Here is a 26533-nt window from a genome sequence, read left to right on the forward strand (position 1 = left end):
TCTGGGTCAGTGCTACATGCATAGGTGAAGTTAATGCCTCAGTGTTGCTTACAGCTAAATAATCAAATATTTATTGCCAATAAAAATATCAGAAGTCCTATTTGTTAGAGGAAGGCAAGCAGTGCCTTCATCTCCAGCCTCCCAGGGTTTGAGAAGGTCCTCTATAAATGCGAAAGATCTTTCTTTTTGTCTTTCTTGTTTGTTTGGATTTAAAATAGTTTGGGTTTGGTTTGTTTGGAAACAACACATGCTTGTTCAGGGCACTGTGTATAATGAACTATACAGCACAGAAAAGTAAATTCGACCTGAACAGCATTAAAATCAGTTCTGTGGGCACTTGGCCAGCCACCTATATCCTTCATCATGTAGGAAACATACCCACAGCTTTCTCTGGAGACCCTGTCAAACAGCTGTCCTTTACAGCATGCCCAGAAAGTCACCAAATTTGGGCTATTCCAGACTGGGAGGGGACTGATTCCTGTGCCTGGGAGCCCTTGGAGGATCCCCTGCCAGCTGCCCTCTCTGCTCTAATGAGGAGGAGCCAGCTTGTGGGCCCTTATTGACTGCAGATGTGGCACTTTGGCAGGAGGAGAGGGTGGACCTGCAGGCAGACAAGTGCCAGGCTCCCCGTGACTGCCTTGCCACTGCCGTCCCCAGGGCTCTGGTGTTTGCAGTGAGGTGTCCTGCTCTGTAGGCTCCAGAGGCTGTTTCCTCCATCAGCTCCAGGCTCCAGATGATGTAAGGCAGAGCTTCACCTTGTACTAAACCGGTCTGCTTATGGAGCGGCAAAAACACACACCAAAGCTCAGTGCACAGTGAAAGGGAGAGATCACAACCTCCTGTGCAGGCACAGATGGCTAAAAGCTGAGTGGGTCACTGCTTCTACATCATTGTCAGACGGGGGAACAGCTCCCTCCAAAGTTTGGGGTACTCTTTGTTAATGACAAATGTTCTCCATTTGTGCAACAGCCAGAGGTTGGCTATTAATTTTGCTGTCACCTCTGGTGGTTTTCCCCACATGTGGTCATTACCTCTGGCTCATCCAAGTCCTGGCTAGATGGTGGCACTGAGCTGCTGAGCTAAGCAAGAGAAGTGCCTAAAACCTTACACCTCCGAAGCACCTCCACCACCTTGGCTCCATTGGGTGCCCATTGTGAAGAAGCGCAGCTACCCATGTCAAACTTCCTGAGGTGCTCAGAAAGGCAAGAACAAGTCAGAGGAGAGGAGGTTCTTCCTCCCTGATGACCTTCCTCACTTATTATAGAAAAATCCCAGATTCTGCTTAGTCTTGCCTGTAAAATGGCAGACAATCACCTTGCAGCATCAGGGACTCTAGCCAGGTACCAACTCGATATAGCTCAGATTCACCAAGCCATCTATCACTGTCACAGCTATGAAGAAAAAGAGCTTTATCCTGCCCATGTGGGATGCACTTCCAAGCCACCCTTGTGCTATATCCACACAGCCCCCCTCCAGTGCTTCTGCCATGGCTTTCCAGCAGCCTGTCCTCTGAATTCATTGCCTCAGCTTCTCTGTAAAACAGGGTCACTGCAAGAGCACAGCTGACAGAGAGGTTACCTGAAGAGCCACAGCTCATCGGTGGTGAAGGACAAAACAGTACTGAAGTGTCCTTCCATGCCAGGGCAGCGGTGGTGTGTCACTGGCATGAGGTCTCCCCCAAGGGACACATCCTGCTGTGGTCTGTGCACAGACATCACACCTGGGTCTGATACTAACGTGTGACCCTTTGTGTTTCACACGGGTATTTCATCTCCAGAAGTGTAAAATGTTTTATGAGTCTTCAGTGGGGCATCTGCCTAGAAAATAAATTGGTCCTCTAAAAGCTGTACAAGTGATGTTAACATTCCCTATTACCCAGTGGCTTGCCACGACATTCCTCTCTGAGAGGGAGCTTTGGAGTCTGGACCTGTTTCAGATCTATCCTTTCTGATGTCTTTATTTTCAGAAAAAGGCCTTGCCATTTATTTAATCTACAATCAAAATGGTGGCACAGTTTTAACATGGAATAATCTCTGAGCTTCAGTGTTTTGGGTTTTTTCTCAGTGAAATTCACAGTAGAAGTTTGAAGACTAAGCCCATCTTTTTGTTTGACTTGGCATTTCTTCCATGCAATTCATTTTATGCTGCACAGGATAACACAGGTATCAGCAGTGCAGAATGAAGCGGGTTCAGAAGACAGGCTGAAGTTTTAACCTGTGCTGGCAGAGTAGTGTAAACCAGGTTTCCAAACTCCATAATTAAAGCCTGTTCTTTGGGTTACTGGCCAAACAACAGGAGGAGGAAATCAGATCAAGAAAAGGAAGCTTAGACTTGTCTGTGGGATGGCTGCTCTGGCTGGGAAGGAAAGTTCAGAGAGGAGCCAGCAGCCAACCTCCCAGCCCAGTAGGATCCACACCAAAGATAATAATATATCCTTTGGCTTTATTGCCTCTGAGTAGATTGCTTCCTCACAGGAGATTTAGATTTATGCAGAGATAGCTTCTTGGCCTATATGCCTTGACAGGTTTATGGGAGCGAGAGGATGAATATTCTGTCTCTGTGTGTTGCATTTGCTTAATTTTGAGGTGTGCACATGAGAAAGAGGGGAGATTCAGACATAGGACCAGGTGTGAAGCATCCGCATGCTGATGGCACAGAGACTGCGAGAGGGTGGTAGTAAAGGATCTTGCCTGGGAGAGTGCAGGAAAATTAGGGGGAAATAGGAGAAATGCACTTGAAAGACAGCAAAACATAGAAGAGAAAGGAAAAATGAGAAAACAGTTACAGACCATACAGAAGGGAAAAAGAACAAATGCCAGGAAAACAAAGATTTGACTTCCTAGAAAGGAAATATGAAATGGAATATGTAAACTCCTCTTAGAGCACTCCAGGCAGAGGGTTATTTACCGCCAGCCGTGACTAGTCGCTCTACATCTGTCTCCATTTTTTTCTCTTGAACAAATTCCCTTTTTGGATACTTTCTCCCTGCTTTGCTTCCCTGTGATTGCCCCTGTAAGTGGTCTTTGGAGGGCAGGCTGTATACTCAGAACATATGTGCAAACTGGCAGGAGAACAGAAGAGGACAAAACCACTCTGTGTGCTATTTAGATTAGGCAGTGGATGCTTCCCCTGTGCCTACTCTTGGGTCCCTGCTGTGTGCAGGATACAGGCTGCACCTATTGTCCATCCACAGCCCTTCCTCTGAGCATTCACATGCTCTGCTTGGAGCACCCGGACATCTGTCTCATGTGGAAACTTTTCTGGGTGTAGATCCCATATGCCTCACCCACCTGGTTGTAGATCCTGTGTGCTTCACCCACTAGCAACACTACCTTTCCATTTGTGGCATTTCAGTCTTATAGCAATGAGCAAAGACTCAGCCTTGTGTTTTTACATCCAGATACTTCTTGCAACCAAGGATGCAGCACTCTCCTTATACGTCAGATGTGACAGCCAAAGCAAAACTCAACATTAATTCCATGTTGCTTGTACTGTACTCCTTGAGTCTCACATCCATTTACCTGCATTCGAAAGCTCCCGGGGAGCTCTCCGGCCTAAAAAGGCTGGAGTCTGCCAGAAAAGATGAATTTCCTTTCACAATAGGAAGGCTTAGGAAGTAAAACAAAGCAGACATGTAGTAAATTACTTCTGCTTTTCAAATACCTTTTGTAGTATCCTCCTTACCATTACTTTATCTCAGCACTTTCAGTACATAACTCTTATTAACTGAGAAGAAGGGCAAGAGAGGATAAAGATGATGTTAGCAAGAAAATAAGGCAACATCACACTAGCTTTGAACTCCTGCACAAAGCTGGCCTGTGTTCAGTTCTGTGGCAGCTCTGCTTGGAATGGAGGTAAGCCATAATTACAGGTATACAATTTTTAATTCCATAATAAGAGAAGATTGAGTTAATGTATATCTGTATTCCACTTATGCATTTTTTTAATGCATTCTCTTGATCCAGTCCAGAAGTAATGTTCATATTGTGCTCCATCAGTCATTTTGTGAAGCATATGGATGGTGTTTGCCAATTCTGCTCCCATTGTGTTTCTACAGCATGGCATAGAAAAAAGTTTAAGATGCAAATTCAGAGTATCCTGTTGGTTTCTTTACTTAGATCTTCTCCTTGTTTCTTTACTTAGATCTTCTAATTGTATTCTTAAATCTTCTACTTGTGTTTCCACAAGGTAGTTTAGTCCCTAGAAGACAGTAATCTCAGGAAAGGTACATGTTTGTACTCCTTGCACCTCTTGAGATACCTGAAGGGACAATAAGCTCTGCTTTGGTTGTGGTCTTGACCAGCTTGGTTTGCAAAATGGCTGAAGCTCTGTAGTCCTTCTTCCACTGAAAGACTGATGGGGCTGTTCATGTCCTGGTCATCCACCTCCCCTTGCCTCAACTCCATCCTGGTTGTTCTCCTCCCATCATGCTCTGCTGGGCTTTTGTGTGTCTTCACCTTGAAAACCCCAGGAACCAAATGAGACTTTCAGTGCAAAAACATTAAAGAATCAGTAATACCACTTGCAATGAATGTCTGAAAGAGAAAATCACAGTTCCAGAGGCTTATGACATTGATAATTTTATATGAACCTGCAGTAAGCTTGAGAGCTTTCCGTTAGACTGCTGGACACATCTTCAGTAGTAACGATGCTATTAAAGTTAGCATCATGATTGCTCGTTAAACCACTTGGGCTACTGCTGCTTGTTCTCATGCCAGCATCTATGGGTCTGTCTGAAAACAGGTTCTGAGGAATTTCTATGCAACCAAGGAGCTGAGATCTTATTTTGGAGTATTTCTCTTGCAGTGGCAGTGACCCCTAACTTAATGGTGCCGTGCCTCTCCCCACTGCTGGTTGTGGAACAACCACATGCAGGCAACCAGTCCAAACTCTTGTTTCAATAATGCTTTTCTTAAATCTGGCAGGGGCTTTCTTCTCAGCACGCAAGAAAACTTCTTCATATTTACTAAGAAACTTTTTATTTATACCGTATGCATTAGAAAGACTCATTCAGGCATAGCTCAGATGACCACAAGAGTTTGTTTTCGAAGTCTGTTTGGAATTATATCTTGGAAATTCAAGAGAAAGTGGTATAAGGGAGATCCTAGATTGTGTTCTTTATGCATTCTTTATGCCCTAAACACAGTTGTTGCCTGGCACTGCCTAGAAGATAAAATATGTGTAGTGTGTCCCAGCATCACTGATGCAGAGTGTGTCTGATCTGTCCTCAGGCAAAAGGTCTATGGGCTCATCAAAGGACTTGATGCCGTGCACTAACTCAGAGCCCAGAGAAGTTTCCAATGATTGTGCTACATTACTGCCAATGATTCAAGGGACTGACTGCAGAAAATATGATGAAAAACATGAGAACCATGTATTATACAAAATAAGGAATAGAAAAATAATCTCTTTTTACTGGGAAAACATTCAGCTACAGACCTGCAGTATTCAGTATCAAATAATTCTCTGACACTACTTTGCAGTGACTTGCTATAGTGGGCAGTTTTCACTGGATTGTTACTAGACACAGGAATTTCATGATCTCTATTAATTTCCTTGAACTAAACTATTTGAATACTCATAGACCTATTGAAGAAAGACAAAACCTAGGAAACATCACTCTTCCTTAGACCCGAGGAGGTCTACACTCAGGATCCCTGCCAATGATACTTAGTATTTCCCAGATGTGACATTGTCTTGCCCTCCAATAGTCAGTGTGTAAACTAAGGCAGCACACTCCCAGAGCCATTCTAATTGTACCTGCCTTGTGCAGCAGCTTCATTACACACCTCAGCACATCTACCAGCAGGCACCAGGGCTATTTTTTTTCCTCCATTGAACTTAATGTCTTACGACAGTGGGAACGTTTCACACAGAATGGGTTGGGTTGAAATGGACCACAGTGGGGTCATCTGGTCCAACCTCCCTGCTCAAACAGGGTCATCCCAGAGCACGTGGTAAAGGATTGTGTCCAGTCTTGAATATCTCCAGTGAGGGAGATTCTTCAGCCTCTCTAGGCAATCTGTTCCAGTGCTCAGTCACTGCACAATACAGAAGTTCTTCCTCATGTTCAGGAGGAACTTCATGGTTCCATTACTGGTACATGGAGTTAAACATGGGCTCATGTGCATGCAACTGCCTAAAAATGTGGCTTCAAGTGAATAGGTAGATGCTTGAAGTGAAACGTGTGATGGGAACATACTTCAAGGAACTCCAGCAGCTGTAGAATACAGAGCTTTTCTGAAATGCCTTTTTTCATAGAGTCCATGTGTTCCCATATCCCTGCTCTCTGGATTACAGTATCCCATCAAAACACAAGCTGCCCAGTGGTTTTCAAGAACATAAGATTTTTCTTTTCTTCTAAGAGCAATAACACTTATCAACTTTTACTGAAATACCATATCAGCTCCTTGTCACTGGCAGTCTACAGTTCCTGCCGCTAAAAGTTTAATGCATTTACAGGAGCACTTAGGCATCAAGACTTTGATATCACAATCTGTTAGTCACAGGTGCTACATGATAGGTTTGTGTTAGCACATTATAGATCTTTTATCAGATACTGCACAAAATGTGTGTGTTTCTCTGCCAGGCAATCAGAATCAGGCTGCTGCATAGCTGATGAGTTACTCACCAATATAAGTTGTTGTTTATTTTAAACAGAACTTTTCCAGAACTGCACCTTAATGGATAACTTAAACTCTAATTGGTCAAGGCCAGCGAAGACCAAGAGCTTAATGGAGCCAGGAAAAATGCAGCAGGTCCATAGTGGTGCTTTAAAGCATTGTCAGTCTTTTGCCATGGCATTCGTCAAGACAAATGATTAACACTGCTCATTTGCCATAACAGACAGAATCACTTTGACAGCAAATTACCACTGGATCAATAGCTCAGCTTTTCTTTGGCAATTCATGTAGTAGCATGAGACCTGTGACAACATGCCATGCTGCTGGCATTGCTGCTTCAAAGTCATGGAAGGAAGTTAGAGTGGGGTAAGAACTATTGATTGAAAAAGTTCAGATTGAAAAGTTCTAGATGTTTTCACATCGCTCCAAGGCTTTTTTTTTTTTTCCAGACGCTGGACAACACAACAAGCTTGGCCCTGAAGTTCAGTCTAAACTGTACTTTCAATTTTTAATAAAATTAGTAATCCCATGCAAGTGTTAGAGCACATGCCTCAGCTTTGCTGTAATCCCCTGAGGAAAACATCCCTTCAGTATGGTCCCAGAGAAGTCGGTCGGTCAGTCAGTGTTGTGGCTTTGCTTCTCACATCCAGTTCCAGATGTCAGGAAATGCATCATTTAAAAATGACTATGGAGCTGTAGGAGTTCTGAGTTAAAAATGCAGAAAGAATTTTACTTCAGTTATCAAATTAAAGTTGTTTTTGACTGGCCTGGTCCTAACATCACCCATACACAGTTTTCTCTGACTGAGTTAAAAGCAGATCTCCTGTGTCACAACGTAAGATCACCTGAGCTATTTCTGTCTTCACACACAATTAGCATCACCTGCATCATTTTTCAGATTGATAGGAAACATTTAATGCATGGAAAATTATTTTCTGACAAAGGCTGGAACAATGCTTCCTGATGACAACAGGATTCCTGGAATGGGAGTGCTGTATTGCTCATCCATGGACTTGAAAGTTCTTCAGACATTTTGCTGGCAGAGCTGTGTTCTACTACCCATTCTGCTGGAAGTAGAATCATAGAATCCCAGAGCGGTTTGGATTCTAAGGGATCTTAAACATCCAGTTCCAACCCCCTGTTATGGGCAGGGATATATTCCACTAGACCAGGTTGCTCCCAGTCTCGTCTAACCTGGCCTTGAACACTTCCAGGGATGGGGGAGTCCTCAGCCTCTGTCCACAGCAGTCTCCAACATGGACACACAAAGCAAAGACAGTGTTGTGGTTTGGGCTTCACTTTTGACACCAAGTGAAAACTATAGCTTTCCTTGGTATTGGGACAAAAACAGACTCTTTCTGCATCTTTCCAGAGTGAGCTCCGAAGGACAGAAGCTCCTCTGGTTGACTGTGGCTGTGAATTTCTTGCTGATTTAGTGTCTGTCAAACATGAATCTTTGTGAGCTCCAGACAGGTCTCCTCTGACACAGATATCCTTGAAGATCATCTGATAGTGGAGCTTGGGGCTGCTTAGTTGCAAAATGGCATTAAACACACTGAAAGTATTGTACCTGTCTTCCAAAAGTTGAACTGGTTTTCTTGTTTCCTTCTGGGACCAATTCAGGATGTTGACTTGGATCTATAAACTCTTCTATAGATTAGATCTTGGTTAGGAAATGGACTACATTCCTTTCATGTGCTGTCTTAGCAGTTGAGATCAGCAGACTTGCTTTTTCTAATGTGTTTGGGAAGCAGAAGCAATATTTTATCTCCTGTGGTATGCTGCTGGTATAGAAATGTTCAGGCTTATTAATTCTTCAGGACACAGGAAAGTCTTCATCACCTGTGTAGGCAGTCATGGGAAAGGACCCACTGCAAAGACTCCATTGAACTCTTCTTTTTTTTTTTTTTTTTGAGGCAGCTGGAAAATATTAGTAATCTTCAGAGCCAATATACAGTACATATTGAGAGCCAGTAAATGATGCATATTATTGCAAATTCCTGTGCACTTCTGCATTTTATAAAACAGATAACTAAAATACTCACCTAGCCAGATCAGTTCCCCAAGGATGCACATTTCCAAGCAGAGGACAAACCAAAAACACAGAGCAGAACACAAATTAGCCAAATAGAATGGCTAAGTGGTTGAAACAAATGGTTTTAAGATCACTGAGTAAGGACCATGACCTCCTTTTGCATCAAGTCAAGGCAACTGTGAAACTTTGTGAAAGAAGCTCACCACAAAACAGATGCTGGGCTATCTTAGGTAAATAAATTACAAAAAAATAATAATAAACCCCCCCTACACTTTTTACAAAGCACAGCTGTGTAAATACTGCATGAGACAGGGGAGAAGGGGAGAGATGTAACATACACACTTTTTTTATGCAGAAGTTCTGCTCTGGGCACTGTTTATTAACATTCCCAGTACAACCATCACTCCACTGCATAGCAGACAGTGCAGCTACTGTACTCCCTGCACATGTTTGATCTTGGCTTTAGAGGAGAAAACAGGCTTTATTTTAAAGGAAACATTTTCACCCAAAGTTAAAATGTGCAGTGAAAGGTGTTAGGGGACAGGGAGGATCATAGAACAGTTGGAAGAGACCTTTAAGCTCATGTCATTCCAACCCCCTGCCATGGGCAGGGACACCTTGCAGTAGACCATGTTACTCAGAGCCCTGTCCAATCTGGCTTGAAAACTTCCAGAACATGGTACAGGACCAAGAAGAAGACCCAATTACATCTATTTTTTCCATTCCCTTTCCCACACTGTCAGCCACACTGACTTTAGATGTGCCCCTGGTTCTGCACAAGGTGAGGAGCAATCCTCCTTAATGTATTAATTTCATTGTACTGGATACCTACTGTAATTTTCCTGCTTCTCAACTGCCAGGTACAGCACATTCCAGCCTACAACAACTGTGGATCTGCCCACAGAGAGGAACAAATGGCTCTTCTCAGCTACACTGAAGGCTCACCTATTCCAGTTCACTGTCTCTGAGTTGTGGGCACTTCAGGAAGAATACAACAGCAGGACAGGCATGCAGTGATGCTTTTCAGAGTACAGCCTCACGGATTTTGCCAGCAAACAGCTTAGTTTCATGAGCCAGAGGCTCTGTTCACATCTTTGTGTTTGACAGCCATCAGTGAACTTTTATTTCAGAGATGTGCTTTTAACCCATTCTTTATTTTGGCCTCTACAACATCCCACAGCAGGGAGTTCCATTTTACATGGTGCTGAGTAAGGAAGAACCACTTCTTTTGTCTGTTGCCTGATCATTTTGCTTGATGTAGTGGTTTGTTGGTTTTTTTTTTTCACCACCAGAAGTAGTGAATAAATCATTCCCCAGTTACTTTCTTTACTTTCTTTCAAGGTAAGTGCTGCCCCAACACTTTGACCACAGCAGTCACTGAGCACAGGGAAGCACAAAATCCATCTAGCAGCCTGTTAGCTCAGGTAACAACTTGGTTGAGTGGCTGCAGAGCCATTTTACACCTCCAGGAATGTCTGTGTGCTGTGACAGCAGCTGTATTGTGCACCCAGAGTTAGCAGTCTGTGACTTTGACCCCTAACCCCAGAGCTCACGGAGTGAATTCAGTGATCCCCCACAGAGCCTAAAGAAGGAATGATATTTTAATTCTTTCATTTTCCATCTCCAAAGACACTTAAACCTCAGCAGTATCTTCATCTAGCATGTATACTGGCCACAGTTCTGTTCTGATTCCACTGGTATCTTGCTCAGGGAAGAGCAGGTGATCCTTAACATACTCCACCTCTGCTTGCTCCCACCACTCTGGCACAGCCCTACTGAGATCATCCTTTCTGGTTTTCTCACTGTTATTTTTAATGTAATATACACCAAAAAGCATAACATAAGAGATCCTGTTGCTAAAATTAGATGGAAAATTATAGGCTGTTTTACTGTTTTGTGCATAGTCTTCTTTTGCCTTAACGGGATTTGCATGCAGGTCTTTGAACCCCCAAAAGCCAGCCAAGTGAAGTGGTGCCTGCAGTCCTCAGCTCCAAGAGCAGAAATCTGGAAAAGAATAGGAGTATTTTATATTGACAAGGGCTGGAGGCAATGTCTTAGGTTCCACCTATAGGAGAGGAAATACTGCTATTTAAAAAAAAAGGGATTTGTAATCAATGAGATTGGGAAAATATAAATGCATGGATTATCTTTCTTTGTATTTAGTATTTTATTACAGCAGCCCATGTTTGTCTCCAGGAGTATTATCCTTGAAGCAGCACGCTAATGCACTACCTTGCTCTGAACAGGAGAAAGCACTTTGGATGTAGTCCAGATTTAACCCTGTCTTAGGGCTTGCCTTTACTCTTAACTGAAATAACAGCACACAGAATTAAAGCATCATCCGGACTCTTCCTCGGAACATGGTCAACCCTAGATGTGAGGTGCAGCTTTGAATCAAAGGGTGATGGTCATTCCCACTTGGTTCATGACTCCTCTGCCTCGCTCTGCCTTTTCAGTCCTTACAACCCACCCTTCTTTTCCATTCCTTGAGTGAAAACTGCTCAGCCACACATAACTTAAATGTGCTCTGCAAGGAGCTGCTCCTGGCTGTCAAAGGGAAGGTTCGACATATGACATCAAGTTGATTCCTGAAAAGACTCCTGTCATCCAGGCAGAATTGCAAACTCTAGCCATTTGGAGACTTTAAAAATTAAAAGGTTCTCTAAACAGCTGTATTTCTTATGCAAATCCCTGACCAAATGGGACCTCGTAAGTATTAAAGAATTGTTTGTCCTCTGTTAAAAAATGATCATCTAAAAAACCCAATAATCTGGGGGGGAGGCAGGTTTTAAGAGGGCAAAACAGTCTTACAAACAGCATTTCTCCCATGTCCTGTGAACCGCTGTACTATTGTGGTTTTACAATGCTATTTCTCTACTTTTGCTGGATTTTTCTCTTTAATGTTATGTGGAAAACCCTGAACAAAAACTGGCACTTAATTCCAAGTAAACAGTGGCAGTGACTGAATAGAAACCTGATGTCAGATATACAACCACCCTGGGAAAGTCAAAATCTGCTGCTTTCTCATCTCTTCCAGTTGTTGCCTTCTTAAGTGTATTATTCATAAAATTAGCGATTCAAAAATGCATCAAACCATTATTTTTTATATTCATAGCGTCACTTTGAAAAAAAATGGTTAAAAATCGATTTGCTGGCCTCTTGGGGAAATGCTGTAATGTTTTTGGCTGTCTCCTACTTTCTGCTGCCAGCTAAAAGTACCATCTGGCTTGTTTAGGGCCCTTTTCCATATCAGGTGCTTCCAAAATTCTCCCCAACCAGAGGATTGTTTCGTTGGGTTGCTTTGCCTGCTGAGGCATGTGTCCTGGGCTGGGAATCCTACTGCTTCTGTTCCCTGCCATCTTGCTGACGGTGGTGTGTGTATGTTTGGGCACGGATCTTGCTGCCTCTCTCCCGAGGACATTTGCATCATTGTCAGCTGCACATATTAAATTGATATGCAGGGCTCAGAAACACGTATCCCATCTTTTGTCCCTTTGTTTGTGCAATTGTTGTGGTTTTAATTCTTCTTTGACACCTGGAATATCACAAAGCTGCTGATAATCTGTTGGCTACTAAGGGAAATGACATTGATAGAAGGATAATGTGTGTCAGAGTTATATCTCGATAATTGCAGACACACCCTGAACCCTCGCAGCTCAGGGAATGAATATCCTAAATCCATTATTAATTTGGAGAGTAACATGTGGCAGTTGGCTGCGGTGTCATCCTCTCGCTGCAAGAGTCACTTGCAAGGGATTTTAAGGCAGTTTTGGTTAATTCTGCGTTGCTGTGTCGAGTTATGCCTAATACGAGTCAATTTTGGTACATTCTTGCTGCCATTTTGTGGCAGCATGAGGAGCTGTAACAAAATGGGGTTTATGTCTTAAGTCCTCATGGAAGGAAGGCAGGTGCCCATGTGCCTTCTCCTGCACAGGAATATGATCCCAAGGAGCTGAGAACTGATGCTCTATACATGGTACCAGTTGACAGTGACACCTCCTCCTCTGGATTCTTTGTTTTTCAAATTTACTTGTTTACTTAGAAATAGAAATCCACCCCCCAAAAGGTTTATGTGTAGATTTGAAGCATTGTAATTGCTGAGCATAGACTTGATGTGATGGTATGGAAAGAGAGAGCGTTTTGGAATAGCTACTGCCATAAGCTGTCTTGTCCTATTTCAAAAATGATCTGTGCCATACACTGCTGACTTTTCCTGTCCATCCATTAAAAAGTGAATTATGAAGAGTGCTGACACAAACAGATAGGAGTTTAACCTTGTTAGTAAATATCAGGTAGCTGATATATACTGCTAGAATGTTACATCACAGCCTTGCTCTTCAATATAAGTTTATGAAATTATCTTGTTACTATATAAACTGCCTTGGCTGGGTACACTCTTCCAGAGAGTTATTGTTTGCTGGATGTTGGCACAGTAGCACTCTGAAGAGTCAGTTCACGATGTGGTGAATTTTAAAGACTTGGGAGATGGCCATATCTATTTTTCAGCAAAGGAATGAAAGCTTTTTTTTCTTTTTTTTTTTTTTTCCCCAAGGTATTAAAAGTTTCAAAAGATGTGCTGAAATGAAAAGGAAATAATAACTAAAGTCTGGATGAGAAGTAGTGCCTCAGAGTACTGACTTTGTTTGTTTGCTTGTTTCCCCCCAAATCTTAATATTTTAAGTATAAGTTAATATTTTAAATCAAATAAACCTGTTCTGTGAACTAGTAAGATACTTGAGCTATATCACACATTATTCATTTATTTTTGTGTGAGTGCAATAAAAATTTTACAAGCTGTAATCTTGTTCTTTTAATAGAGAGAAAACTATGCAGAATATGTTGCTTAAAGTATTAGATAAGCTGCAGTATGTTAATCAAATATTTTCATGATATGAGGGCAGTTGAGAAAACAGTACAATTTTTGCTAATGGCACTGGTAAGTAAACGGATCTATCATTACATTGTCATGAAAAGTGACATTGAGCAGAAACACCCTGCCAATCCCTAGAAGATAAGTATTTAATGTAATTAGACAGACACTGTCTCCTTTGTTGAACGTAGCATTAATCACCCAGAGAAGTCCAACTTTATATGAAATGGCTTTTTCTGATATGTCTTTGTATTAGAAAGCTTCTTACATGGTTTTGCCACAATGATATATTTGAAGAAATGACTGCTGTAGCTTTACGGGTTTCCTTATGACATATCTTGCTGTTCTGTGTTTCATAATATTTAATTTTTTTTATTTAGCAATGTTGCATTATATAGCTGTGACTTGTTCCTAAGTCTAGAAACCTATGTGCAATTGGAGCTGAACCTCTTTGAAGCAGTTTAATGCATTCAACTTATGAAATATAAAAACAGCACAAATAGCTTCCGTTATGTTCTTCAGTCCTTCCTATGTGGTGTTAGCACAGGTTCGTTGTTATGGCATAAGCAAAATGTTTCTTGCCTCAAATGCTAGTCCATAATATCACACACACGAAAAAAAATAAAAAAAACTTCTTTTTATGAAAATCTCATTGTTAAATGGATGAAAAATGTTGCCCCCTTTCAGAATTCATTGGCACTACATTTTTTTTCTTTTTTTTTTTTTTTCTCTCTTCTGTTGCTTGTAATTTGTACTGTGAAACGCTGTCTGGTTATGAACTGGTATCAATTTGAGTCAGTGCACAGCTGTGTCTTCCCACCTTCTCAGTGGTGCCGAGGGCTTTGAAGGAAAAGAATAGGGTTTAGTCAGAGATGACAGGGGACTTCACCGGGTAACAGGTGGAGGTCAAGTCAGTTTATTTGTTGGGCTGAACAGAGTGCAGAGATGAAAAATCTTTGCCATAATAAGGTTTAGGAAGAAAATGCTGACTAGTCTAAGCTTTGATTCCAGCTGACAGATCCTTTTCTAGTGTTCATTACTTGATTTCACAGTCCAGGCAATTTTAAGAGGCTTAAAATTATGTTTCTGCTCTCCTCTATAAAACTTTTTGATCACTTTCTAATTTTTTGCTTTAAGTAAAGTTATAGGGACTCCCTGATATATCACTCCTGCCTGTAGACTCTTACAAAGTCAATATGCCATAAAAATGTAAGGATAAGCTTTTTTTTTTTAGAACCCTACTTTTACTGATTCTTTTAATAAATGGAGTAAAAAATTAACGTGTAGGCACCAATTTGATTAGAAAATTAAAACTTTCTAAAAATTCCTCTGAAAAGTGGATGTTAAAACAAGCAGGATGCTTGAGAAGCCAGTGTTCCTGTCTGGGAATATGGGATTTTTGTGTTGCTGGTGGCAGCATTAATGAAGCCGCGCCAGCCCAGTGTGCTGAGTTTCAATCCCCGAGTGCCGGTGAGCCGTGCTCTGTCCTGAAAGGGAGTCACAGCAAGACCCCGGAGAATCAGAGCAGAACGTCCTGACGTTGTGTGGCAGTGCTGGGACTGGGATGACCTGTCGGCATCGTTGCATGTCAGTGCAGCATCACAGAGGGATTTCAGAGGGCTGAGCTGCGAGGGTGCGGGTCTCTCCTAGTTTAGTCTCCTGCCCTTCCCTGTGCCAGCTGCTGGGAGGGCAACAGAGGCATTTCTCCTTTCCCACCCTTTTTTTTCCACCACCACCTGCTTCCTACCTGCTGGAGTGGGCAGAATAGGATTATCTTTAGCCATTTGCTAAAATCTTCCCCCTCAGACTTTCTATTACTTCTGCATTCATTCTTTGCAGGAAGAGGAAACTCACTGGTCAAACCCTTGGACACCAGAATAGTTGCATGCAGTTTCCCAGGGAGCCAGATAGCTCTAAAGCTTCCCAGTGAGTGACAGTTTCTCTCTTCTATTCTTCTGAAACATGTGTTTTACACATATACTGAAAAATGTTAATATCAATTTACAGCCAGATTCTTGCTTTTTTTTTATTAAAAAAAAAAATCAAATCTCCCAAAGTATTTACACTTAGAGCACCTCAGCACACATGTCACTTTTTTACGTAGGAAAAAGTGTTGGATGCTCTTATACACATAACATCGTTGGGCTGGAAAGCTGTTAGCTCATTCCGAGTTAGTGGCAAGAACGCTGGACTTGCCAGCACCAAACTGTGAAACCTTTTCTGTGTGACTGGTAGAAATCTCATGGGGGTAGAAATCCAAAAATGGGGAGGAGGGGGGGAATGTAAATCTGTGCATTTGGATTCGAGCAGCTTCAATACCGTGATATCAACTTTGTCCTAGAAGTCCTTGAATCACAAATCATTGGGAGAGTGTTTTGGAGAATTATCACTGTATGCTTTCCCTGGTCTTTTACTCTTTTCTAGGCATCCATTAGTTCCCACTGTCAGTGAGAGGATTCTGGACTAGGTGGATCCCTGTAATCTGATTTGGCATGGCTATTTTTCTGTGTTCCTAAGCTCATGAGATCAAGTTATGTAGGATTATTTCATAATGCCAGAGCAGGAGTTTCTGAGGTTCGACAAAACTATATAGCAAAGTGTCTGATAAAAGAAAAATCCTGTCCCATACTGTAGCTTTCTTGGTCCAGTGAAGCAGCATCCTCATGCATACAAATCTTGTAAAGTTGCTTCTGATAGCTCCCTCTGTCCCTTCATTTTTGCAAGCTAAAGTGCCATTTTCCTTTTTACAGCTTAATTGAACCTAAATGCACCCATTTTCTGCAATGTGGTATTTTGGTAATTTTACTATTTGCTTGTAAGTTTTCCCTTAAGCAAACTGAAAGCTTCCCCTTTATCACTTCACTGGGCCAAGATTTCACACAGTATCCTGCTTGCTACAAAATATGATAGTGTTCTCTCTCACCTTGTTTCTTTTTTCTTCTTTTACTTTCTTTTATAAAATCAGGATATCTAAGAAACCCCGAACACCGCGGAGCACTACATGGTGGGTGTGCTTATTCAAACAATGCCAATGCTCTTGTTCTCGGTACACAGACATGTTGTGTTGGTTGGGGGGGATGTACCAGGTGTCCCTCTCGTGTGGATTCTCCGGTGTCTAGTAAGGACAGAGCTCTTGCCGAGCACTTTGCCAGAGTGACAGCGCTGGAGGGAGCACTTACATGTCACCTCTGCCCTTCCTGTGCCTGTTTTCATGGAACTTGCAGGGAGATTTTCCCTGGGAGCCCTCTGCCTCTCTGTCAGGTGTGTTTTCACTTGTTCCATGGGTGAGAGAGGTGTTGGGCAGCTCACATAAGCAGCATGGCCATCCACGGCTCTTCTGGAAATGATGCCAAAGCCAAACTGCTGTGCTCTGTCTTCCGTCCCAGAATCCTAAAGCCACTGGGAATGCAGAAAAGTGAGCGTGATTTCTTCACCTGTCTGAGAACTCACCTGTTGGAAAGCAGTTTCAGTCTCTGCTGCCTGGGAACTGCTGGTGGCAGGTCTGCAGTGCCATTCCAGTGGGGACTCACCGGTGTGCAACTGGAAATGGGCACTTCCCAGTAAAGAGTGCAACAGTTGTGTGTCACCTACAAATTATTTTTGGTGTTATGGAGAAATAATATGACTTTTCAGTCCTGTGACTCTCAAACTCAGATGGTAAAAACACCAAGAACTACCAGATAGCAAAACATAACAGTTCCATGAGTACACTCCTGAGCTGTCAAATTATAAATCTGTTGGTAAAATGCACGTGAATTCAGTTTGCAACATTTTCTTTCTTTGGAATAACCTATAAACTCTTCACCTCAAATTGTGCAGGAATCAGGTGACTTTACAGTCCGTGGTAAATTATCTGAGCTACTTTTAATCCTGACCACAGCTTTTTATTAATTAAAGCACATGTTCAATGGCAGTGTACACTGATTAAATCTTCAAAACCAATATTAGCACCAAACTTAGTCTTGTCATCATAAAAGTCATTTGAAAACATTACCATGCAGTAACTGAGGTCACAAGTCGAAAAAATCTGCATATTTACCCATCTCCATCTCATGCCTGGGGCGTTTTGCAGCCATCATTGTTATATATAGCCTGAGTAGCCAATGATCGTTTGATGACATGCAAATAATGAGCAAACGATTTTTGAGGAAATTAAATAAATAAATAAACCCAAAAAATTCTACTCCGTCCTCTTCAGTTACTAAAATTCCCTTTAGTATCACTTGCAATTTAGCATCCATATGCATCCCAGGAAGATATAGTTGAAACATAAATCTATTCTGGGTCCTTTACTTGCAAAAATATCATACCTCAGCTATAATCATATGCAAAGACTTTTTAGAGGGCTTTGTAAATGCCATCCAAATTTATGATGGCATTTTTTGCCTTGCAGCTATAGATGTTCCATCCCCAAAGCACCCACATAAAGGTATATTCTCCTATGGATGGCTGCAGTTTGTCCCTGCTGCTATATCTAATCTGCCAAGTATGCTGAAAAACTCTCAAGTAGCATTTGAAATGAAACAAATGTAGTCATGAATTTTAGACGAGATGTCTAAAGACGTCATTAGCCTTTTTTTTTTATTCTTCTTGCAATATATATTTATACAATGCAAAATGATACCAAAGCTAACATTAAATCAAAGGGAAAATTGAACTGTTATCCTGCTGTTTATTACACTTCTCATTAAAGTTTTTAAATGTAAAACTCATTAAATTATATTTTTAAGAAATTGGTAGGATGTTTAGTACTAGTTTATTAGTTATTGAAAGAACTGCTTGGGTGACAGAGCAGGAATGAAACCTAACTTAAGTGATCTAAAACATATCCAGATGATGCTGTAAACACAGATACAAACAGATACGGTAATACACTCTATGGGAACGTTGTACCAAACACTTTAAGACAGACTTTAATGGGGCAGAATTTTAAAATAATGGGCAATATTGTAGTGCTCGGCTTTAAAATTCTGTAGGCAAAGTTTTCCATCAGTATAAATTGATATTTCTCCTTTGTAAGTGGATTAGTGCTCACTTACGAAGGAGAAATTTCAACCTCCTTTTTCCCTAAGTGACATCAGAATTTTGATTCTAACTTGAATTATCATTTTTGGCTAAAAATTGCTGAGGAGTCCAAAAGCATTTAAAACCTCAAGCCATTGAATCCATTTAATGCGCCTTTGGCACCTCTCTCTCTCTCAGTCCTTTTTGAACATTCTGGTCCTCATTTTAATCAATCTCTTTTTATTAAGTTCTTTGGCTCATTTACTTGTACGTGCATTTGCTTTATTTTATTTGGAACATTTCTTTTGTAGTGTCTTGAAAAAGAGTTGTGACATTTCTTTTGGATGGCTTCTTAAGTATCTGGCAGTCACCTATGATACGATGTTGATGGGTATGGATAGATTAGCTCTGTTTTCCTGATGATCTGTCAGATGTCGAGTTCTGAGGAAACTGGTTGTGTGTGTTGGTGATGCATATGCAGTAGTTTGATAAGTGGATAGAGGGGGAGCTTTCATTTTTCTTCTGTAAAATCACTGTTTATTAAGCTGGATTTAGCCTTGTGAAGCGAGGTGCTCGCTGGCAGGTAGTTAATCAGTGATCATGGCAACTCCGAATGCAACCAGGGGAGCCAGTATCCATTCAGAACATAGAAACTAAAGAGCACTTCATTAGGATGAGTGAATTTCCATCTGTGTTGTATTTTGTGTATACTGGAGCAATTAATACAGTAAACTGATGGATGGCAGTTAGTGTGATTGTATCTCGGCTGATGACAAAGTTTGCGCAGCACTAAGCAGAACAGACTTACTATAACTGGCAGGACTGTAGCCATCAACATTTCAAGAAGTTTGAAATTAAGGATTCCCCAGGAAAAAAAAAATATAGCAGCTGATCAGCATTTTTATTGATACTGATTTCAGTGAAATTGCTGGAATAATTTGCACAGAAGGATGAAAATTCCTTGAAAAATTCTTCCCATGTATCAGGTTTTTATTTCAACAGCCAACTTGTTTTTCTGCATCATCTATTTGTTCTGCATGTTGTTGAGTTCATGGTCCACCTGATGGTATCTGAGCTTCCGTGATTCCTTTTCCTAGTGTGCCTTGAGAAGGAAGATCCAGACCATATTTCATTCATAGCTTTTGTTACAAAATCTCCTTCAAAAGTGTAGTGGGAATATTGGGGTAATTATCCAAAATTTGTCTTTGGAGGTAAATATATGAGCTGGTCTATCAATGTGGCTAACGAGAGATGGAGTTTTTGTTTAAGATGTGTGCAGGCAGAATAATGGTAGTTGTTAATGGAGTGAAATTGGATATATATGTATATATAGAGATAGATATAGATATATATATACAGGTATAAATACAGCTATAGATTTGGATAGAAAAGGTATTGTTCTCCTCTTGCTGTGACTCCATTCTCTCCATCAAAGTTAATTCTAGTTTCAGTCCCTCTGTTAGTAAGGCACATAGGTACATGGAAAAGAGGTTCACAGATATTTATTTGTTCTGGGAAGGATTTGTGCATTCAATTCTCACGCATCATTTTCTGGTCCATTTAAATATATATCAGCCTCATACATGAACATTTGAAGATCTTTAGCTGTACTCAAGGAAGACTCTTATGTGGTGCGTTTCTAGTACTGGCAAACGTAAGGAGGTAGAGGAATTAAACCCACCACAGTGCTCCAGTGCCCCTTAGAAGATGAGGAACATGAAGTATTCCTGTGCACTCACTGATTAAACTTGGGCTGGAGGTTTGCGAAGTGCAGAGTTTTCGAAAGTCTTACTACGGGACTTCAACATCTGTGCAATGGCTCCAGTAACCAGAGTCTCCCAAGGACAAGGATCCCATTTACGCTTGCATTATGCATTGAGCAGAAGGGTGTGATGCATGATGTGGAATGAACAAAATAACTTGTGTGTTTAGGGAAATGCCAAATTAATGAAAATTCAGAAAGCTCTAATGTTGAAAAGGCACACAAATTCCTTGATAGAAATATAACGCTGCTAACAGTTTCAAGATTATTGTTGTCTGAATTTTCTGCTTATTGTGTACTGCAATTAAAATTCTTTTCAACTGAAAAACCAATGTCAAATTAATATTTCCTTTTGGAAAAAAAATACAAAAGTACACATCTTGTTCCATTTAGCACCATCATGGTCTTTGATCTGGTTCCCTCTGTCCAGTGAAAAAAGCAGATTCAAGTTAATGGGAGCAGGCTAAGACCATATATGTTTGGCATACATATAGAATCACATGAACACAAGTACAGTAAGTTAAAGTAACACACCCACTCAGGCTTCCATCTGCGCTTTCTTCCAAAAATCCCTTTATTTTCTTTTTTTATTTAGTAATTAACTTTCCCATTTTTTCTGTAGTTAAAAGCTGCCATAAGATGAAAATAGACTAAGTCTGATTTTCTTCTCTCGCACTCTAAATAACATCCAGAGGAGACTCAGACCTGGATTCTGAAATCTGTGTTCCCTAAAAGTGCCAGGTGTGACCGTGATTTGGACAACAGTACTATCCACAGAATAGTAAGGAACACACTTAAACCCCACCTGGGTTACCCAGCCGTTGTGTTCTGGCTGTTCTTATTTATTCCTTGCTCAGAGCAGATGGATAGAAAGAGGCAGGGAACGGGGAGGATCCTTGGCTCCATTCCCTATTCACCGGCCAGCGCAGCTGAGATGGGCTGGGGGATGTTGTAATTTGTTGCTGCCCTGCACCAGAGAGCAGAGAGAAGAGAGCAGGGACTCAGAGGTGTCCTTAGAGTTGGCACTACCCCTTCCTTGGGGTCCTGTGAAGTGCTGAAATCTGATGTTCAGAGCAGTGGTCCCCAATATCCATTGGCTCTCAGGAACAATGCTGAGGAAAGCCGTGCAAGGCAGCAGCATCCTCCTGGGATGCATCCCCAGCTCTGCCCGGGGTACCTTCAGCTTTAACTTTTTAATTTCCTGCATCCCTGAGCAACACAGGAGGGGACGCTGCAGGCTGGGGACCACTAAATGTGTTAAAACTCATTAGATATGAAACAGAAGACCTTTAAAACTAGCCAAGAGTCTCAAACATGGGTGCCAAAAATTAAACACCTAATTCCATATTTAGTTCTTTACCTTAGTTCCTGCCTCGTAGCTGTTAATATACACCATGCCATCTCACAGGTGGCCTAATTTTCATAGGCACCAGGCACCTACAACTAACTCAAGTGCTGAGACTGCTCACCTAAGTGAGACTTGTAGTATTTGAAGCTTTTCTGGGTGATTAAACCAGAGTTCCCTCTCTCTCAGCTCCTGAAAGGAGCTTCGATAGAATGACCAGCATTGTAACATATGGCTTAGTAAGGGGAGAAAAAAAAGAAGAAAATGAGTATTAGAAATGGATGGACTAAAGAATACGCAGGATATATCAGGCACATTAACCAAACATATGGTGCTAAATGAGATATTTTTTTTTAAATTGCAAAAAAATTGACATTCCTGGCAGTCTCAAGGATAATGTGACATGGCTGTGATAAATTTAGAAGAATGGGACATATTTTGGCTTGTTCTTGGAAACCTTTTTCTTGCATGCCGACTGTATTTCTTCTTTTATTAACCCATTCAAAGAATGTTTGAATTTTGCTGCTAGAGCACCATGCTAGCGCAACATAAAATGTGAATGATGCTAATTGCTTTGCACTGCCTAACTTTCTGTCATCCTCTCCCCTCTTAAAGGACAAAACATGCTTTGGAAATGAGCTGGCAAGCTCATCTTCTTCTTTCTCTTGGTCAATATTAAGTGATGTAATTAAGCTCCTGTTTGCATATTCTTCTGAACTAGGAAGCAGCCATTTTTTTCTTGAGATCTGATGGATGTGATCACTCAAAATAAAATGTGTCATTACAAACCCCAAACAAAACAAAAATATGGTATGGTTGGACTGTTCCAAACCAATACATCTCAAAATACCCCAAAATAAATAAATAAATAAACCAAACTTGTGATAATAATGGCAATCAGAATGATAACAAACAAATAGAACAAAAGTAGTAACAATTATCAGTGCTTCAATTTGTTTTTCTACACAATTTTACAGCATAATGTTACATCAAAATCTGTATTTTCACATGAAAACAGCTGCCTCAACCTTATGAAACCCATCCCTATATGCACATGACACTGCTTAGCATTGTCACACTCAAGGTCATTCATCAGCTTCATTGCAGCTCCTGAAGTTCCAGTGTTTGGACACAATCACATGAACTTGCTACAGCTTTAAACCATGTTCCACTGCCTCTCTGCCCCTTTTCCCTACCATGATTTAGGTGAGTCATGCAGGTTTTTTAACACAGGGGCAAAAGAAAAGCTTTTTTAGAAGCTTTATTTCCCATAATCCTGAAGAGGGTTGCAGCCTGAGGATATGGGGAAAGCAGGGAGTTCATGAGCCAGCTGAACCATACAGTGCACAGACTTGGAGATCTTACTCCTTCCACTCCTTCTATGCTTGCCCAGGGCACAGGTAACTCATGTCCTACCTGGACCCTTGCTGCCCAACCTTGCAGTTGGAGCACTCACATGCTGGCATATTTTACTGTGACCTTCCCTGTATATAAATTCTTGGACCGTCCATGCTATTTTGCACTTGGGGCTGGGTTTGACACTCGTTTGGTGTTTCCATCCCTAGTTCTTCCATCATAAGGAAATCTGGGTCAACAGCACCGTTAATTTCTTTGAATGTCCTTGTCCTGAATATGGACATTCAATAACTGTTACATCCAAACATGCTATTGGAGCAGAAATTCATCAGGCTGCACTGGAATATTTCATCAAGACACCTTAGTTCAGTCTCCTTTTCTCTCTTCCCCCTCGGCTGAACCAATCTTTTCTTTTGTCCCTACTCCAAAGTCCTTAAGACCAATATGAAGAAAAAAACCAAACCCAGCCCGATATTTTTCTTGCACAATAGTCAGTTCTAAACTTTGATTTTTAAAAGGTTAAGTCTGTAACCTTTCCTGCTGTGAGGAAAAAGCCACCATGACAGCAAACCCTGTAGCAAACAGTTTTGAGGGAAAAAGCTTCAAGTACAACACTGGAACTCGAACCATTCCCTTACTTTATTTAACTTTCAGAAATATAAACTGCAAAGCCTCACTGAAACCATTAAGACCCAGCAGTGCAGCATATAAAGTACAAGAAGGCTCCTGCTTATTGCAATCAACATCCCAGGGACTATAAAACTAGTGTTATTAAATATAAAGTTAATAATATTGCCCAGAGATAATATTGTCCAGGCTTCTCTCTTTACTTTTTAACAATTAAGTTCTATAAAATACAAAGTTGGAAATAAAGTCGAATGACTTTACTAGTGGAAGTTCAACTTCCACGTTATCTGATATTTTGCTTTTGCACCTGAAATCTCAACCATTCCGCACCTTTGTTATATACCTACAGATGTCCAAAATGCCTGATGATCTGTATATACTGGAAATTAGGAGTTTTCAGAAAATGTGCAGATAATCAGAATAACCAGACGCCTCTAGAGCTATAAAAATATAGAGACTAGTACTGACACATTCATACTTTTCATCTATATACTGTGATATTCTTTTGTCCAAGCATCAACCATACAAAGAAAAATCTTGGATTTTAAAAGCCTGTTGAAATATATTAATTCCAATAATTTCTTTGATGCCAATGGCTTGACATGGCATCAACAGGAGTTATTCTAATACCAAACTGGTCAGATTAGCATCACACCATTTCTGCCTGTCCATGGCAGAGGTTTCATCCAGTGACAACTTAACTCTGATTTTCGTTGGAAGCCTTTGATATAGTTCAAGGGCATTATACAACTCTGAAATAATTCTGGTGCGGCTTTTAATATCAAGACAAAAATACCATTCACCCTTTAAAAAAAAATTGAAAGCAAAAGAGAAGCACATAAATATATTACTTTCAAATACCTTTGAAGTCAAGAGAGTAAGGGGAGGCAGAATTTGAACTCAGAAAACTTCATTCTCTAGTTGTGCCTTGAGTCGTGCAGCACATTTAAAAGATCCATTTGCAATAATCTACTAAACCAACGAGTGAAAGACAGAACTCATAAAAAGCCTGTAAAAATCCAAATGCTCCAGCTATTACCCATTTCTAAAAATAAAGCAGAGTAGGTTTCAGTAGCAATAATAAGCTGCATCCTATCCATATTTCAGATTTATAAGAAAAATATGGCTGCCTTTTAGTACTCATGGCTCAGAGCAAACAATGGCTGCTTCTGCCTTCAAAAAGACTACAAATAAAAGTGAGCTTTCAGCTTGCTGTTGTGTTCGCTTCGTTTGTCCTTTAAGTGTGTCTAGCTGCTTCTGCACCCCCTTTCACAATGCATAGGCTGTCGTTCCATGACCTAGCATTATTAAATTGCACTTATCAATCATTCTTGCCAGGAATGCCATCGCCAACTACATTAAAGAAGTCAGAGAAGTCTGGTTTCAGCAGTCCCTCGCCTTCGCAGACCTCCTCCCTTGGAACGGCTTTCACACAGCACCATCGACCTGTCATTACAGGACCCAGAGGTGAGGCTTTACCCAAGAGCCCCCAGGCAGCTTAAACATGTGCCACGGCACCCAGTGTCCATCCCTGTGCCTCTCCATGGAAAGCCATCACCACCTGTGACCTGCCCAGAGAGAGGCTGCGCTCAGAACCTTGAGAACACTGAGGATTTAGGTGTCTAGAGTTTGGTTTTGTTAGGCTGAGCTCTTTAGGCAAGCTCCTGATGACCACTCGAAAGTGCCTAAGGTGGAAGCGCTGGTTTCTGGGGGCTTGGGGTTTTATTTGAAGAGGGTGGGGAAAGGGTCAGGATGTGTTACAGAGAGTGTCTTCTGCTTGTGACCATTCATCACGTTGATTCAGTCCAACTGCTTGAGACAGGGACCCATCCATCACTTCTGACCCTCGCCTGTCTTCCAGCACTGTGACTTTCCTTCTGCCAGTCGTTTATTCTCGTGCTGTTGGTGTCAGTGTGCCGAAGAACCGCCTTGTTAGGGGACTCCTTTGAAGTTGATTCCTTCAATGCTTTGGTTGGTTTTCCTCCTAGTACTCTTCTGACTGACTTTCCAAGTAAAAGAGATGTCCTCTGGGTCTAGATGTGCTTATACATTTTTGTTAGAAAGATGCATTTGCATTTAGCCTAGAAAACTAAATGTAATTCTCAGTTCACATTTGAAAAAGAACTCACTTGGGCACAGTAAGAGACACAAATGAATGAATCCTCTTACAAACCTCTTTGGAAGATACAAAAATAGGAATGAATGGTTGTGACATGTTTCTTTCTGCTATAAAATTTTGTTTCATTTAGAGAAGATTATTAAGGAATTGGTCGAATGGTGAAGCATAAAAAGGCATATTAGCAATTCATCCTAGAAATTATTTGGAAATGTCTATTTGGCATCAGCGTGGTTTTACTGAGGGCAACTTAAACTAGGAGGAGCCTCTTTGTCTGCACAGTCCAGGTGATGTGGTGAGAAGTGGTGGAATTGCACAGAGTTGAAGCAAGATCAGACTTGTACTTCATGGAGTTTTGTGCTTTGTTAAATCTACTTATTATAGTTTGATTTGTTGTGGTTAATCCATTAAAATTATTCATTACCCTTAGACACACACCTAGATCCTCAGATGGTTAGGCATCTAAGCTCTGTACAGATTTCCCTTGAAATTTGGATCTGAGCTATCTGGCAAATATATCTTCTTTTAAAAGCCTTGCTAATTGGTGATATAAGTATGAATAATATGAAGCTTCCATTAACATTCTCTTCAGTGCACATCAGCTGACTCCGAATTCCTGTCTTTTAGAAGTTCAGCCTTTTAGATTCGGGTTGTTGATTGATTAGTTAATAGGCCTTCCTTTATTTAGCTATGTTTTACCTCCCACTAATTTTTTAAGATCATTGACTGCCTCTGTCTGCCCCTGTTCAGACCCTCTGTGTTTCGGATTTTTGTGTGGTTGAGAGAGGAAATATC

At 41.1% G+C, this 26533-nt stretch overlaps 1 protein-coding gene across 11 annotated transcripts in view; it reads left to right on the forward strand.

The window, feature by feature from the left end:
- The window catches only part of NFIA (nuclear factor I A), a 251119-nt gene that overhangs the window by 173413 nt on the left and 51173 nt on the right, over window positions 1-26533 (forward strand). For 4 of the 11 annotated variants that reach the window (XM_017805370.1, XM_017805371.1, XM_017805372.1 and 1 more), the window contains 3 exons: window positions 15368-15454; window positions 16494-16532; window positions 24961-25089. The exons of 2 other annotated variants lie outside the window; for them this stretch is intronic. In XM_017805370.1, coding sequence (XP_017660859.1) covers window positions 15368-15454; window positions 16494-16532; window positions 24961-25089 — 255 coding nt within the window. The remainder of the gene's footprint in view (window positions 1-15367; window positions 15455-16493; window positions 16533-24960; window positions 25090-26533) is intronic. 5 more of the 11 variants (XM_017805374.1, XM_017805380.1, XM_017805375.1 and 2 more) reach the window with 4 other exon arrangements.

This window comes from Lepidothrix coronata, unplaced genomic scaffold, assembly GCF_001604755.1.
Source record: "Lepidothrix coronata isolate B3197 unplaced genomic scaffold, Lepidothrix_coronata-1.0 Scaffold12, whole genome shotgun sequence".
In the NCBI taxonomy this organism is placed as follows: Eukaryota; Metazoa; Chordata; class Aves; order Passeriformes; family Pipridae; genus Lepidothrix; species Lepidothrix coronata.